Source organism: Hydra vulgaris, chromosome 06 (assembly GCF_038396675.1).
Source record: "Hydra vulgaris chromosome 06, alternate assembly HydraT2T_AEP".
NCBI lineage: Eukaryota > Metazoa > Cnidaria > Hydrozoa > Anthoathecata > Hydridae > Hydra > Hydra vulgaris.
Window position 1 is genome coordinate 34,697,706 of NC_088925.1, and position 18,869 is coordinate 34,716,574.

The 18,869-nt window shown below is 30.3% G+C and overlaps 1 protein-coding gene across 1 annotated transcript; it reads right to left on the bottom strand.

The window, feature by feature from the left end:
* On the bottom strand, positions 1–591 carry LOC136081348 (zinc finger BED domain-containing protein 5-like). The gene has a single exon (XM_065798660.1). The coding sequence runs from the start codon at positions 589–591 to the stop codon at positions 1–3; it is 591 nt and encodes a 196-aa protein (XP_065654732.1).
* Positions 592–18,869: the final 18,278 nt, after the last annotated feature.

The following is an 18,869-nucleotide window of genomic DNA, read 5'->3' on the forward strand; positions in this document are numbered from 1 at the left end:
TTACTGCTGAAATAATTTCGTCGGTAGTGTTATCATTAAAAAAAAAGGAAAGATATCTACTTTCTTCTCCAACACACAATTTTTCCAAAAAATAACTTTTTTCCAAAAGGCTGTCAATTTGTCGGTCGATGTTAAAAAATATTCTTTTCTTCCTTTAAGGCTGGAATTAACACATTTTAAATTATCAAAAATATCAGCTAAATATGTCAATTTAGCACACCAAATGTCATTTTGAAGATATTCCACAAAATCATCCATATTTTCCTTTTGGAAAAAGGTCATCAATTCATCCTTCAGTTCTAAGAAACGACGTGACACTTTTCCTCTGGGTAACCATCTCACTTCAGTATGCAAAAGCAAAGATTCGTACTTGGCTTCCATAGAGATGCAAAGATTTTTAAAGACGCCTATTTTCAAAGGTCTCGCTTTTATGAAGTTTACCATATTTACATCTTTGTCTAGCACAGGTTTTAATGCTACTGGTAATGTTTTGGACACCAGAGATTCTCTATGCAAAAAATAGTGAGTAGATATAATATTGGCGTTTCTTTTCTTGGCGCGAGTCACAAACCCTTTTATTGAGCCTACCATTGATGGAGCATCGTCCGTACAAATTCCCACACACAACTCCCATGATATTTTAAATTGTTCAAAATAGGAAGAAATAGAATCAAAGACATCTTGTCCTGTCGAACGTTCGGTAAGCTCAAGACATCATAGAAATTAATTCACTATTTCGTTTTCATAAAGGAAACGAACGAACCCTATGAACTTTTTTTACACTTATGTCAGCCGTCAATTTGCAGAGCAAAATGCCGTTTGGAAAGCTTATCGCAACTGTTGTCTCTCACCCGACATATTTTTAATTCTATTTTTTATTGTATCATTTGAACGACGAATTTTCATTATTTCCTTTGTTGCTTCATCGCCAAACACAATTTTAACCATTTCACAACATGCAGCTATAATTAAAGACTCTGCTATAGTATGTGGTTTTAACTGAACAGCAATCATTTCAGCAACCTCATATGACGTCAACTGTGCCTTGTCGGAAATTTTCACAGTTTTTTCAAAGTATTTTACTTGTTTAGCTTGCGTATCTAACAATCGTTTGAAATAATCTTTAGTTTTTGTAGCAAGGTTGGCGTGATTTGTTGAAAAGTGACGTTTCAACTTGTTAGGAACCATCGCGCTGTTGGATAATTTTTCTCCACCTACAATTCTTCCTCACAAATGTACGTAAATCCAAAGCTTAAATATTTTTCAGAATACTGTCGATTAATTTTTTTCTTTTAATCCTATCGTTTGTATCAGACACAATATGTGCAGCAAAAGCATTACTACCGCTTACACTTGTACTAGGTCCATTTTTAGTATTTGGTTCTTCCGAATCATTCGCTTTTCGTTTGATAAGAAATTTGCCCATTATGGGGTATTACTATAAAAATCAAAATTGATTTCGGAATTAATACAGGGCTTATTTTAATTTTTTATTATGTCCCGGACAAAATGTCTGATTAAATTTAAATTTGGTCGGACAATGTCCGATCAAATTTTTAAGATGTTTGTAACAAATTTTATTTTTAATTACAAAGCTCGGTTTATATTACAGCTATATACGTTACAATAAACTAATTTTTTATTATTAATTTAATATTATTATTTTTTCATAATTTTTAAAAATAATTTTTAAAACACCTTTTAGATTCCGTTTAATAACGATTTTCATCATACTTATTAAATTTAAAACATTACACGAATGCGCGATTGTTTTTCGCTTGGAAGTCACCGATTTTAATAGTCATAACGACTATTAAAATGGGTGATTGCAAAGCACATTCGCCGATTCGGTGATTGCAAACAACATTCGCTCATAAAATAAATTTTAAAGTAAAAAAAACACGTTGTTTAAAGTCTTCGTTGTTTGTAAAATTATTTGTTAATTTAGTTTAAAAAAAAGTTATTTATAGAATTTTAAATTAATAAAACTGCCTTAATATAATATAATTTTTTTTTGGTAATTTAAATAAAATGTAATTATTGTCAACAATCTCTAGAAGTTTTATTTTGTTCTTTTGTAAGTTTAATTAGTTTTTTCTTTTACTCAATATGTATTAATTAAATGAATGTAAATGTACTTTTATTTTCTCTTCATTAGAATAAAATACATTTAAGCTTATTATTATTTGGTTTCTTGTAAACTGCACTTTTTATTTTTATTTTCATAATTTTGCATTTAATGTAGGTAGGTAGGTAATAAAACCCAATTATTGTAGCTTCTTACCTAAACTGTAAACATTACAGTGTAATGTAATAAGTGAGTGAACATTAAATTTTGAGTTTCATAATTTTGCTGAGCTCTTGCAACTACCTCGCGGAGCACCGGTTAAGAACCATTAGACAAACAACTATTTAAAAAATAAAGATGGCAAAATTTACTATTTCACAAGTAAAGGAGCTTCTAGAGATTCATGAAAATACATTACTGAAAGTATTTAATGATAAAGTTGATAAAATGGAAAACAAGCTTGTTAGTGTGCAAATGAAAAACGCAAACTTTAAAAATGAAATTGGCGAACTACAGAAATCTGCTGAGTTCATAAATGAAAGATATTGTCAGAAAACATATTATCAGAACTGATTGAATCTAAAAAGAAAATAGCAACATCATCTTTAAATAATTCTAGCATTGACCTTGAGCAGAGCAATAATACGATTACGATACGAGCAATAATACGAAACTAGCAGAACTAGAGGATCGCAGTCGGCGAAATAATTTAAGGTTTAGTGGTATCAAAGAAAGTGATAATGAAACTTGGCAAGAGATCGAGATAAAAATACAAGAGTTGTTAAATTCAAAACTTGGTATTAAAAAGAGTATTGTAATCGAAAGAGCACATCGAGTTGGAAAAAAAGAACATGGTAAAAAATTAAAAAACAGAACTATAGTTGTAAAATTCTTAAATTATAAAGACAAACATTTAATAATGGAAAATTACTCGAAGTTAAAACTCTGAACAGATTATAAACGAAGATTATAGCGAGAGAACAACGGAAATAAGAAAGAAATTGTTTATAGAATCTAAAGAAAAACGAACAAAAGGTAAATATGCGAAAGTTGTTTACAATAAATTGATAACGCGTGATTTTTTAGAAAAAGAATTCTATTATTTCTAACATTTTAGAATTTTAGAGTTCTTTTATTACTAAAATGGAATCCGTTCTAGATAATGATTTTGAATTAACGTCATTTATTTTTTTTCAAACAAATCACTATTTTATTGATGAAAGATCTGACCCAGATCTAAATTATTTTAGCGAAGCGCGTGCATTACAAAGAAATTGCACTTATTTCTACGCAAATGAAATAAATAATTTTTTAGAGCGCGACCGCTTAAATGTTTTGCATATTAATATAAGGTCTAAAAAAATTTTGAAAGTTTTTTTATAAGTTTAAAAGATACCCTGATCATTTTTAATTTAATTTGTATAACCGAAACATGGTGCAATTCTGATGAAGTAAATTCTAATTCAAATATCCACTTGCCTGGTTTTAAAATAATATCACTCGCGCGTAAAGCGAGGTGGCGGTGTGCTTATTTATATAGAAGAATTTGTTTATATAAAAGAATGTTTTTGTTTTTTTTTTAAACGGTTTTTTATATTACTTGAATAACGAGGGTATATATAACCCCTAGAAATATTGTAATTTATTATAAGAAAGAGGATAAGTTTACATACTATACCAGATGTTTCAACTTAATTAAATTATATAAAAGAAGTTTTCAATTTTTTACAAGGTTTGACATGTGTATTTCTGATGACGATAAAGAGATTCTAACAATCGAAATTTTAACCAAAAAAACTAAAAATATGCTTTTAAGTTTTTGCTATCGCTCACCTTCTGGCATAATTGAATGTTTTAACAATTTTATTTAAATTACAACAATTATAAAAAAAAAGCTGACCAAAAAAACAAGCTAAACTATTTAATTGGTGATTTCAGCTTAAATTGTTTTGAATAATACATCAAGTACACCATAAAAAATTTTATAACGATTTATCTTAAAATGGAATGTTTCCATTAATAGATAAACCAACTAGAATCACCGAAAAAACAGCTTCGCTAATTGATAACATCATAACAAACGATATTTTTTATGAATCTCTAAAAAAGGGTATTATTAAAAGTGACATTTACAATCATTTCCCTATTTTTTTTCTTTATAAATTTAGAACCAAATGAAATACCAATCGGCAAACAAATCTGTTTTAAACGCATCTACAACGAAGCAAATTTATCATAATTTAGGAGCAACTGTCATTGCTTCATTGGAAAAATATAAACACTTCATCTGGCGTTAACTTAGCTTCCAACCATTCCTAAAATCTTTTTATGAAATATATGATGCTAACTTTCCAAAACGTAAACTAAAACCGAAAAATGTAAAATCGCCATGGATTAGGAACAGTCTCAGAAAATATTCAAAAGTCAAACAAAAATTAAACATTAAATATTTAAAAGCTAAGACATTTGAAAGTAAAACCATCTACAAGAATTGTGCGAAAGTTTTTAAAAGACTTAGAAAGAATCTAAAAACTGGTAACACTAAATCTGAATCATGCGCTTTAAAAAATGGCATTAAAATTAATGATGAAATCATATATAATTCTCATGAAATAGCAATTGAACTAAACAAATTTTTTGTCTCAGCTGGACCTTATTTAGCAAAAAAATTCCAAATATAAAAAAAAATTGATATATCGTCCTTAGCAGCAACTAATCTTGATTCTTTTGAATTATCACTTGAGGAATTTGAAACTGCTTTTAGTATGCTAAAACCAAACAAAGGAGTGGTTTTGATGATATAAATAGCAAAATAATTAAAAATTCAAACGAAGTTATTATAGACATTCTTCTTAAGATTTTTTCATCTTCAATAAGACAAGGAATTTTTCCTGATCAGCTTAAAATAGCAAAAGTTACACCAATATTCAAAGGAGGAGATTTAACAAATGTTAATAACTATCGCCCTATATCTGTTCTTCCAGTTTTTTCGAAAATTCTAGAGAGAATTATGTATAACAGAATTTACACACATCTTACTGAAAATCATTTGTTATATAACCATCAGTATGGACTTTAAAAAAATAACTCTACAGAACACGCGATTCTCCAGTTAACACGTAGTATCACTGAATCGTTTGAAAAATCTGAGTATACTCAGCCATCTTCATTGACTTATCCAAAGCCTTTGATACTATAGACCATAAAATTCTTTTTCTCAAAAACCCAAACATTACGGAATAACTGGAAATGTTCTTAAATGGTTAAAAAGTTATTTAAATAATCGCAAACAATTTGTATCCGTTGGCACTCCTTCACCAATAAATTTGCTAAAGATTACCTGCGATGTTCTGCAAGGATCGATTCTCAGAACTCTTCTTTTTCTCATATAATATTAACAATCTTCATAAAGTATCCAGATTAAAGACAATAATGTTTGCCGATGATACAAACCTATTTTTATCAACACCCACACTGTTTCAACTTTTGAATCTAGAATTAAACAAGATTTCTTATTGGTTTAAATCAAACAAATTATCGCCCAACATTAAAAAAACTAATTGTGTTTTCATTCATCCATTTTCTAAAAAAAAATTAATTCCTAACAAAAATCTACCCTTTTCATTGATAATGTCGAAATAAATAGAGTAAATGTTACAAAATTTTTATGTTGATGGTGTTTATGTTTGATGTGTTATGGTGTTTATGTTGATGATAACTTTACTTGGAAAATTCAGATCGAAAATTTATGCAACAAAGTTTCAAAAATTATAGGAGTTTTATATAAAGTAAGAAGCTTTTTGAATAAGAAAATTTTAATTCAATTATATTTCTCTTTTATTCACAGCCATACTAACTATGCAAATATTGCATGGGCTAGTACCAATAAAAGCAAACTTGAACCTCGTCATCTTCATCAGAAGCACATAGCACGTTTAATAAATTTTAGTGAACGTTTTACACATGCAAAACCTCTTTTTAAGAAAAATGAATGCACTAAATATATGTTTTATGTTTTTATGTAAAATCTATTCCTGCCCGGTTTCTTTTCATAATTTGTATTTGTCTAAAGATAAAAGTAAATATATTCTAAAAGTAAATACATTCTACTATAATTTTATTAGGCAGCCATATTTTCAAACAAATTATAGTAAGTTTTGCATTGCTTTTCGCGGACCATTTTAATGGAACAAAATAGTTTTAAAAAATTTTTCTCAAGTTTTTACTGAACAATGTAACTACAACTCATTTAAACGAAAACTTAAAGAATTAATTTTTACAATTGATGATTTGGTAATATACTTGTAATGTATATATATATATATATATATATATATATATATATATATATATATATATATATATATATATATATATATATATATATATATATAAGTATATATCTTAATCTTAATATATATATAAAGGGCAATGTGTGTTTGTGTGTGTGTTTGTTTGTTCTCTATAGAAATCCAAACCGCCGGACCGATCTCGATGAAATTTGGCATGGGGGTAGTCCTCGAGGGGGAGAAGGTTCTTAGCTGGGTTTTGACCCCGTACCCCGATCCCCGGGGTTAAGGGGGCCCAAAAATGGGCCCCCCTGACCCCGGGGTCAGGGGGGACCATTTTTTGGGCCCTTTTTTGGGCCCATTTTTGGGCCCATTTTCGTGTACAGATATCAGGTAAGCTAGTTTAAATATTGGCCCGGGCAACGCCGGGTAACTCCAGCTAGGTATATATAAAGGGCAATGTGTGTTTGTATGTGTGTTTGTTTGTTTGTTTGTTCTCTATAGAAATCCAAACCGCCGGACCGATCTCGATGAAATTTGGCATGGGGGTAGTCCTCAAGGGGAAGAAGGTTCTTTGCTGGGTTTTGACCCCGTACCCCGATCCCCGGGGTCAAGGGGGCCCAAAAATGGACCCCAATCTCGATGAAATTTGGCATGGGGGTAGTCCTCGAGGGGAAGAAGGTTCTTAGCTGGGTTTTGACCCCGTACCCCGTTCCTCGGGGTCAAGGGGGCCCAAAAATGGGCCCCCTGACCCCGGGATCAGGGGGGACCATTTTATGGGCCCATTTTTGTGTACAGATATCAGGTAAGCCAGTTTATATATTGGCCCGGGCAACGCCGGGTAACTCCAGCTAGTATATATATATATATATATATATATATATATATATATATATATATTTGTATATCCACTTTTTACCTTCTATTTATCAAAATACTTTTAAAATTTATATATATACTAAGATTTTTATGCAATTTTTTTTTTCTTTTTCCTTTGGATATATATATATATAGTATATACACCAGATTTTAATAACTTTAACTAATATTTCTATAAAGAAAAAATTTGTAAATATCTTGTTTATCCTTTACGAATATTACGAGAAACTATCACGTTTATGTTAGCGGTTCTCGATGACAAGACCTAACGGTCTTCTACGAGTCCCCGCGTTCTTTTATTTTTTTTATCGATCTATTTTTTTAAATTTTTTATTGTCATTTACTTATTATTCTTATCTTGTAATCTTGTAAACTTTATATTTTATAACGACATGTTGTTTAAAATATAATAAAGAATTATTTTCTTAACTATTTTTTCGTGAATTTTAAGTAAATTGAAGTTTGTCAACAGTTTACTTGTCTGTTGTCTAGTCTGTAAAAAATGTCAAAAAAATCAAGAAAAGTTTTAATGCAGAATTTAACAGCAATAAATGATGTGAAACTCTTTCTTTTAATTTATCTTATTAGACAAATGGGGAAAAAAATGCATATAAATAAGAATTAAAAATCTTTTAAACTTAAAGAGAACGCAGAGTTCTTGAAAAATTGTTTGAAAAGAGATCTATTTTTGACCATTTTTCAAATGTCTATATTTGTATCGACAAAAAATGGGAAAAGTGATCCAAGACGTCACTTTTAATAATACATTTTTTAGAGATAAAAATTTCAATAGTTATTGTCTAATAAAGAATTGATTGTTGGTATTATTTTAATAGAGTTGTTCGTTAACAGTATTACTCTATTAGTGTGATATTCGTAATATATTAAATTAAAATCACTATTTATATTTTAATTTTTTTTTTTTTTCATGGATACTTTTATAATCAAATCATTCTATAATAAAGTAATTTCAAACATTTCTAAAATATTTTTTCAAAATTTTTTCGATTGATCACATTTTAGATAACATATCCTATTTTTTCAATATCATAGTAGTATTACGTTCAGCAGCATTTTGTTATCAGTTTTAACAATGAAAAGTTCAAGTTTTTAGTAAAATTAAATTAATGAAATCTCTAATTGATGATTATGTTTAAGACAACTTGTTTGATTAAATTAAGTTCCATTAAGCTTTAAGTAGTAGTTTAAGGGGTAAATAATTTCTATCTGTTGACCAGCCTAACAACTCTGCTTCGTCTATCAGGCTGGCGCAAATGTATTGTTTGTAGTTTAGGATGTTGAATGCTGGATCTTCTTGACTCAATGCTTAGGTTTTGCTTGTTTCTCTGTTTTTATGACTAGGCAACCCATTCTATTATCTCTTAATGAAGGTACGGTTCTATAACTTAGTTTTATGGTTCAGAGACCAGCTGGTAGTCAGGTTTCCCGAACTCTGCTGTAAAATATCAGGGTACTAACAGTGCCATGTTGCGCATAGATGGTGTCCCTGTTCGTGCTTTTGGTGTGCATTGTCGAGGCCACATTTGAAGCCCTTTGTTACGGCTTAGGGTTTATAAATAGTAATGAGGCAATTGCTTGGATTATTAGATAATTTACTGAGTACCATCCGTGCTTTGAGTCAAGTTCTTTAATACATTTAAAAAATGAATAAAGTACTGAAGATTATAAAACACAAAAAACCATGGTTATTACCAAATTCCCTAAATCTACCAATCATTAATATTCGTGGTCTTTGAGGTAATTTTTCTCCTATTGCTTCACCAGAGTTGCTTGTTCTTTGTGAAATTAATTTAAGCTCAGCTGTCTCATCTAATGATATTAGCGTTGATAGTTATCTTCCTTTAATTTTTCCTTTGAAAAGACTCCAACAGTCACATACTTGGCCTGGGCATTTACATTCGTAAAAATTCACCAAATTGTCGGAAAAATAGGTTTAAATCCACTGACTATTCTTTATGTGCTCTCGTTTAGTACCATTTCACTCTATTGCCCTTTTTCTTTGTTCTATATAGCTCTCCTTTATCTCAAGAATACATTCTTTTTGTTTTTATTTCTGATTAAGTTGGTCAAGCCCTTTCTCTTTAACGTCGTTGTTGATGAATTTAGCGCTCATTACATTAAATAACTTGACTCTAGTGTCAGTGTCTCTGCAGGTGTTAAGGTCAAAAACTTTTGCCTTTCTCAATATCTAGCACAAATAGTCAACTTTCCAACTCGCTTATTTTTTCCAACTTCTTATAACTACTTTAAAGCTAACTGGGACACTTTCCGTGATTTTCTTCGTGATAGCCCTTGGATGGAAATCTTTTGGTCTTTTTGCTGACAAATGTGCTTTATACGTAACTTCTTTAATTAACACACGCATACACACACACACACACACACACACACACACACACACACACACTCACACATGTTAATCCGACAACTTTTTTTTTAACTATATTCTATGTACAACTTTTGTACAGAAACAAAAATTCTCGAGGGCGTAAATATATACAAAAATAGCTTATGACTTTATGACTAATAAATTACATCAATAACTTTAATGATATTATGACAAGAATTTTATAAACGTAACAATAAATTTTTATAACGATCAGCTATTATATATATCACATCACCCCAAGAAGTAAAGTTCTTAAGTAACATGGTCATTTAAGTATGTTGGCTTTCTCCTTTCACTGGTTGATCGTCTGATTGCTGCTAATAAATTATCGACAATTTCTCTGTCGTCTGATAACAAATTTACTTAAAGGTTTGAAGATTTCAGGCGGTAGCTACTCTCACATCGCGCACATGTCACGGCACACCATCAATTTCAATATTTGTGTTTGTGAGTATGTCAGTTACAGTACCAATATTCCAAACTGAAGTGCACTTTGCATCAGCAGGCTGAACATAAACTTTTTCTCCAGTTCTATAAGTTTCCATAACTCGTTGTAATCTTTCCTGGGTTTCAATGTTTTTCTCCTCTTGAATTGGTAGACGCCAGGCGTACTTATTTTTTTAAGATCCAAGTGCAGATTCCTTGTGTGTTCCCATTGTTGGTGTTGCATTGTACCAGAATACCACTAGTAACGGATATATTTGTGCCCTCGCAGCTATTCGTTTTACTGTGCGGTGGTTACGTTCCACAATTCCATTTCCTGATGGTCTTTATGCACATATATACATCTTTTTTACAAACCATTTTTCACATATGTTTGAAAATTCACTGGATCTAAACACCGCTCCATTATCTATCAACAGTTCTTGCGGTGGGCCATGCTCCCTAAATACGGATTCCAATTGACTTACTACACTTTTGGTATCTTCGCGAGGCAACTTTCTCCAAACTGCAAACCGACTTGGTCCACAGTCAATCATTGTTAAATGTGGCAATCCTTTATGGTGAGTCACATTACAAGCATTTCGATACCATGTTTCTGGTGCATCTAGCACTCCATTTTCCTATTTTATTGGTGCGAGATCAATTGAATTACATTGACAACATTTGCGCACACATTCTTCAACGTCTTTTCTTAATACGTGCGGAAGTCTTCGTTGCACTGTAAACATCCAATTAATGCCAAAATGATGCTTTGAGTGACAATTATGAATTTCTTCAGCAATACTTACTCCATATAGTTCTTTAGTATTTCTTCGTGAAACCTCATTTAACCAAGTCTTTGAACACTTATCAACAAGTCAGCTTTGTTTTTGGAGGACGGAACCCATTTCAACGTGATGTTTATATTATATTCTTTTATTAAGTCTTGCAATAGAGAAAATCTTCTTTTAATAAGCATTTCTGATAATCCATTTGATCAAACCCTATGACTTTTAGTCAACATACTTTTTAACCATTTATGAACTGTTACTGATACAGTGAATACTGACAGATTCTTTATATCCCACTTAGCAGCTAGGTTTATCCCACGCACCACAACACCTAATTCAGCAATATTAACATGCATGACATCATTTATACTTCGAAGCCAGGTTGCATCCTCATTTATTACGCCATCATATTCTATAGCAACCCCATTGCCATACTGCTTGCATCACACTACAATGTTGCTGCATTTTGAATTCCTTCAGCATTCCATTTCACACTCACAGAACCACTAACTTCCAATCGGCGCAATGTGATATATATATATATATATATATATATATATATATATATATATATATATATATATATATATATATAAACATATATATATAAATATATATATATATATATAAATATATATATATATAAATATATATACATATAAATATATATATATATATATATATATTAGGGTGGTCCTTATTTTCGAAAGTTCATATTTTTTCAAAATTATTTGTAATTTTGTTCAGTTACACCAAAACATTAAAAATACAAAATTTCAGCTCAATCCGATAATATTAACACGTGCCGCATTGGCCTTAAAGTTTCATGCATCTGACTGTCTAACATGCTATGACGATGCTATGCGCAACTTACCACCAAGTGCATTCTGAATTCGCTACAAGCGCAACTACAAGTCTCTACATGTCAATTTTGCTTTTAAATATTATTTGTTCAATGCTAAATTCGTTTTAGTTTCGTACATGAAGTGCATAAGAAAAGACGTGCTATATAAGTAATTGATAAAAGTGCTAAAATGTCCACTTTTCGGAAAAATATTTATCTAGTTGGAGTGATGAAAAATCAAATCTGCGGTAGTAAATTACCATGTAAACGAGATGTTTTGAGTGTACTTTTTTATAACATGAGAGTGGTAAATTTAAATCTTAATGACAGCAGTGCTTTAGTTATTGATGAAGTGGTCGTTTTTTGGAAAAAAGCAAGAATCCCAGTTCAAAACCGTTCAAAACTGTATTTCGAAATTAAAATCTTTGTACGATAATGTCAGAAATTTAGAAAAATCTAAAAATAGAAATACTGAACGGCAGAGAGAAAAAGAAAATGATTTTAAAGAAGATTTAGACAACCTTTTCGATATTGCCACCTTAAATGCGTTAAAATGAGATTAAAATCGCCGAAGATAGAGAATTTTTAATTAAGCAAAGGGAGAAAGGTAGAGTAGGTTGTATGTTGGGAGTAGATATCAAATTATTACGTAAGGAAAAGCGGAAAGAAGAACGCATAGCTGCAGAGTTGAAAAGAAAAGAAGATTTGTTGGAAAATTCTAGTTGTTCGATTGCATATTTTGAAATGGAAGATAAAGAAAACGAAGATTCACAGAAAAAAGTGATAAATCAATACAACAGTGAAGATGACACATATTTAATATCGGAATCTGAACAGGGTCCATCTTCAAACAAGAGAGGACGAAAGACATTAATGACACCTCACCTGGCCGCTGCCTTGGACAAATGTAAAGTGAGTGACAGGGATGCAATGCATATTATTTCTGCCGTCCTAGAAGCTCTTAATATAGATATCACCGAGTTTGTTCTCAATAGATCGTCTATCAAAAGAAATAGAAAGATTTTGCGGAAAATAAAATATTCATCAATAAAATCGGTAGGAAATGATGCAAATTTTATTGAAGTGCATTGGGATTCCAAATTATTGCCTGATATCACAAAAAATGAGAAAATTGATCGGCTTCCTGTGATCGCGGTTGGTTTAGATTTTGAACAATTATTAGGAGTACCTGGAATTGCATCATTAGGAGGATCGGAAGTTCGCTCTGCTGTGTTCCATATCACTGATGAATGGAATTTAACCGAAAAATTTCAAGTCTTTTGGTTTGATACTACAGCATCAAACACTGGACCCGTTAAATGTCTAGAAGGGAAAGAATGAGCTTTATATTTGTGTAATTTTCGTGAACGCCTTCAGCCACAGACATAAAACGTTGTCTTTTCGCACCAGTATCTTTTTATGCTTGGGATGCAAGCAAGTGTTTTCTGAAAGATGAACAATCATTGTGTTCTGGTTACTATTTAGAAACTTCAAGACAAACTTTTAAATACCCTCCACTCTATTAATATCCAATTGAAAAACGTGATTTGAAAAAATTTTGCGAGACAAAAGTAAATCTTCAATTAGTGAGTTGAGGCTCTTATAATGAGCAACAACGTAGTTTAAAAATGATTTGTTGGACTTTGTAAATGCTGTTTATGTCTGAGTAAGGCTGTCTTTAAGATTTTTTGCCAATGTCTTGAAAATTTTTAACTGCGAATGGTTCCAAAACTTTCGTTATGCTGACATCGTTGATTGTTTACGCTAACTTTCTGATTCCATTATTAGACAAGCTTGTATTTATTTGTAATTGAGCGAAATTTTTAGCTTTACAACTGGTTGATCCTTGAATAACTTTTTTGCTCTAGATCGTCTTAAAATGCAGCAAAAATTACTTGTTTCCTAAACAAAAAGCTCTAATAAAGTAAGCATATTTTGTTAACTGGAGTTATGGGAAATACTTTCCACCTATCAAATAGTTCCATGACGAGAAGCTTCCTTATTTGTGATATTTGATTATGCCATCTGCTCTGCAACTTAACCATTATTTTCAGTTTATGATTTGAAGTTCTCTCTAAACTGTGCATCAGTCAGACTTTTTTTTCCTTCTGTTTTTGTGGTTTCAAGAACAGGGTTTCTGTCAATTTTAAACGCCCAACACAGCAAATCAAGCATTTACAAGGATTTCCTTTTGAGAGTGTTTTAATATTAATCTCTTCAAACTGATAAAGCTCTGGCAGTTCAACGTAATGATCTTCATAACGCTCTCTCAAACCAGTTCTAACGGGTGATTCATAAGTCTTTGCAAAACTTTAGATTTAAACTACTTTACTTGCTTTATAATAGTAAGCATTTATTAATTAAACTTTAGCTATTGTAAATCAAAAATATTTATTATATAATGCTATAAGGGCTATGGTCGGCTGTTATACGAACTTATATTTTAACTTCTCCATATGAATTTGTAACTTGTTTAAATCAAATCCTCTCAAAAAAAATTTCACGTCTGATCATTTGGTGCTTTGATTTTGCAGACCATCCTCCCTTGTACAAATTTGCCCAAATGTTTTCAATTGGACGTGCTTGAGGAACATTTAGAGGATTATCATCCTTAGGAGCGAATTTGATGTTATTAGCTTTCATCAAGTTGATGACCTCATTTACGTAATGAGCACTAGCTAAGTCTGGCCAAAATATATATTCGTGTTCGTTATACATTGATCTAATAAGTAAAACTAATTTAGGTCTCAAGCATTTATCGATATAGCGGTTAGCATCGACTGAAATCATTTATGTACGCAAAATGCAACTTAACCGTCGATATCACAATTTTAGAATTTTAAATTAAGTATTGTTGCAGTATTAGCTGGAAAAAAATTTTTTTTTGCCATTAAAAAATTAATTACTAAGGTTTGAGTTATTGTTACACAATAAATTGGCAATGAGTAAAGGAATTTCATCATTCATTAAAGGAATTTCATCATTCATTAAAGGAATTTTATCATCACAAAAAAGTAAAAAAGTACAAATAAGATGCTTTTTTGAAGATGAGTGGGAAGAAAAATTTTTGTTTATCCAATCTCAATTTTCAAAACATTTCTGATCTGAAACTACTTTACTTGCTTTATAATAGTAAGCATTTATTAATTAAACTTTAGCTATTGTAAATCAAAAATATTTATTATATAATGCTATAAGGGCTATGGTCGGCTGTTATACGAACTTATATTTTAACTTCTCCATATGAATTTGTAACTTGTTTAAATCAAATCCTCTCAAAAAAAATTTCACGTCTGATCATTTGGTGCTTTGATTTTGCAGACCATCCTCCCTTGTACAAATTTGCCCAAATGTTTTCAATTGGACGTGCTTGAGGAACATTTAGAGGATTATCATCCTTAGGAGCGAATTTGATGTTATTAGCTTTCATCAAGTTGATGACCTCATTTACGTAATGAGCACTAGCTAAGTCTGGCCAAAATATATATTCGTGTTCGTTATACATTGATCTAATAAGTAAAACTAATTTAGGTCTCAAGCATTTATCGATATAGCGGTTAGCATCGACTGAAATCGGTGAATCTTCTATAAATGGTTCTAAGATACTATCTTTGGAAATTGCGATCCAGACTAATACCATCAATTCGTATTTCAATTATTTTTGCATTTAATATCTTCAGAAGCTCAACTTTTATAATCGGTATAATAACCATCGTTACCTGCAATATCACTGTTGATCGATAATTATTGTTTTTCCAACAAAAGATTTTGTTGCTAACTTTATTGAAGATCTGATAATTTTTGCACGTTGTTTTTCACTTATTAATTGTACTTTTACTTTTTTTTTTATATTGAATTAGATTTTTTAAATTAAATATCAACTGTACTGAAATATTAAATTTTTTAGCTTCAGTTTTCTGACTTTTTCCATTTTTGTTTTTGAAAAATTTAACAAGTCTCTTAACTTTGTAAAAAAATTTAGTATAAGTTACTTTAAGATATAGACATAAAATGTCTGCAAATACTTATGAATCACCCGTTACAAAAATGTCCTTTTTGTCAAATCAAATTTAATGTCACTTTTGTGACATTAATTTTGATTTGCTGGCCATAAACAACTTTAATTTTTTCATCCGAAAATATGGTGTCTATTTATCTTTTTGAGACTCATATAACAACTTTTTGATTTTGTCATGATTTTTTGCTGAGTTAAGCATTTTTGCGTTTTTTACAAGATCATCAAAAATGTTTACTTTGCGAAAATAATTAATTAGTAGTTAATCAATTATTTTATTTATATTAAAATCTTTCATTGTTGATAAATACAAAAATAAAAATTTTGGAGATGCTATCATTTCACGTATATGTGTAATAAAGGTAATTTTCAAAACTATTTTTTTTTCTAGGACGTAGGCAGATAATTTAAATTAGTACATTTTTGGAATCCCATAGTCCAGTGGCGGCCAAGCCACTGTCTGCGGGCAAAAAGATGCCCGCAGAAACTTTTCTAAATGCCCGTTAAAAAATTTGGATATTTAGGAGAATGACGGGTAAAATTTAAAGATAAGGGTTGAATCGCATTATATGAGTTAACTTAAAAAAACCCTTTCATTGAATATTAAAGTAATTTAAGTAGTTTTGTTAACATTTTTAAACAAAAGAGTTTTCGTAACGTTTATTTTTTGAATTACGTTTTTAAAAAAAAAATTCGAAAAGTTGCGTTGATGGTTTTGTCATTTATGTACGCAAAATGCAACTTAACCGTCGATATCACAATTTTAGAATTTTAAATTAAGTATTGTTGCAGTATTAGCTGGAAAAAAATTTTTTTTTGCCATTAAAAAATTAATTACTAAGGTTTGAGTTATTGTTACACAATAAATTGGCAATGAGTAAAGGAATTTCATCATTCATTAAAGGAATTTCATCATTCATTAAAGGAATTTCATCATCACAAAAAAGTAAAAAAGTACAAATAAGATGCTTTTTTGAAGATGAGTGGGAAGAAAAATTTTTGTTTATCCAATCTCAATTTTCAAAACATTTCTGATCTGTTTTGAATGCTGTGATGAAAAAGTATAATCTGCAAAAACATTTTGAAACATTGCACAAAGAATTCAGCGTTAAGTATCTTTACGGATCTGCTCTCAGAGCAAGTTTTGTATCTCTAAAGAAAGCTTAATTGACATCTCAAAATAATTTGTTTGTTAAAAATCAAGCAAGAAATGAAAACAATGATGAAAGCTTTATTCCAAATTTCTTTCCTTTTTGCGCAAAAGAAAAAAAGCTTTTCAGTTGGAGAAATTGTAAAGGAATGTCTATCGATTTTTTCTGGAAACACTGGAGACTCGAGCATAAAGAAGTTGTCACAAAATGCTGCTCTTTCCATAAATACAGTAATGAGAAGAGTTGAAGAAACGGTCTCTGATGTATCAAAACATATCATTGTTGCCTTCTCGTTTTAAAAGTACTTTTCAATAACTATTGATGAAAGTTGTGGTTTAACTGACAATGCTCAGTTATTAGTTTACATGTGTCAACAATAACTTTGATCTTGTTCAAGAACTTTTTGACCTCTGTCAGTTTCAAAACCCAACAATTGGATATGATATTTTCGAAACATTAAAAACATGTATTGAAAATCAAATCACTAATGGTGAACTGGGATAAATTGGATAGTTTTTGCACTGATGGCGCACCTGCAATGGTTGGGAAGCACAGTAGATGTGTTTGTCTTCTTGAAAAATATTCACAAAGAAAACTTTTTGAATACCATTGCATTATTCATCATCGGTGAATAATGCAATTCTATTTAAAAAGTTGGTTATCAAAATGGCAATGGCAATAAATGATTATCTAAGGGCAAAATGTTGATCAGGTTTTTTGAATTAAAAAATAAAGTGTTACAATTTTTGGAAAAAAAACGAATTGCCATTAGAATGTGAATTTCTTAAAATAAAGACTGGTTATGTGACCTTACATTTTTAGTGGATATAACAAATTACCTAAATATTATGAACACAAACTTGCAAGGAGAAAACATTTTATTTCGAACAAACCAAATTTTAACTTTAAAGATAAAACTAAGAGTATTTTGCTATGTATCAACCCATTCTCTCTCTCAACCCATTCTCAACCCTCTCTCAACCCATTCGCTATATTTAATGATGATATTTGAAATGATACACCAAAATTGCAATTGGAAATTACAGACATAAAAAACAAATAAAAAACAAATTTCAAGAACTATGCTTATCGCCAATTGCTCCAGATCTAAAATCATTCTAGAAATTTGTTCCGAAAAATGACTTTTCTGAACTCAATGATATAGCACTCAGATTTTTATTTAAATTTGGCTCAACATTTGTGAAAAAACATTTTCATTTTCTTTTAGTAATTAGTCATCTTTATTTTTGTAGAAATAAATGTTTTTTTTCCCGCAAAATTGTTTTTTAACTTTTTTTTGCACGTGTCCTTAAAAGTCTGACCACCCCTGCCTTATTCATAAGTTTTCACAGGTGTATTGTGGCTTTCTTGGAAACTGACTTGACAGTTACTTTAGATTTTTGCTAACAGTGAGCTAGTTTTTTATACCTCCTTGGTGTAAAGTTACACAACTTCATGTTAAATTATATGCAATTTTAATTTTGGTTGCATAAATTTGAATTAAAATGAATAATAGTTGCGATACAAAATATATTTTATCTTCTTTAAAAATCCTTTTTTTTTTAACTCTGCATACATAGCATTCGTTTTTGTAAACTAAATTTAGATACCAATTAAAGTTTAAAAAACAAGAAGCATTAACAAGTTTTAAATCAAAATAAATATACTCCTTTAGAAAGTCTTCCAGATGTTGATAACTTTTATCATACAAAGTTGTCTTTACTTCCGGGATGCTATTAAACTTGTCTTTAATAATGTCAACAATAAATTACCTTTTGAAAGTGTCAGTCAAAGAGTTGCAAAGTTAGCAGAAATTCATTGCACAGAGCGCAGCGGCGGATGCAGAATTTTTTGATTTTGACTTATAGACATGGAGCAAACTCAAAATATTTATATGTTTATAATTATGTCAAATGAGGATGTTTTACTAAAAAATTGTGATGATTAGAGCTTGAGAACAAAAAGCCTTAAAATGTTTGCGAAACGTGTAAGCAACAAG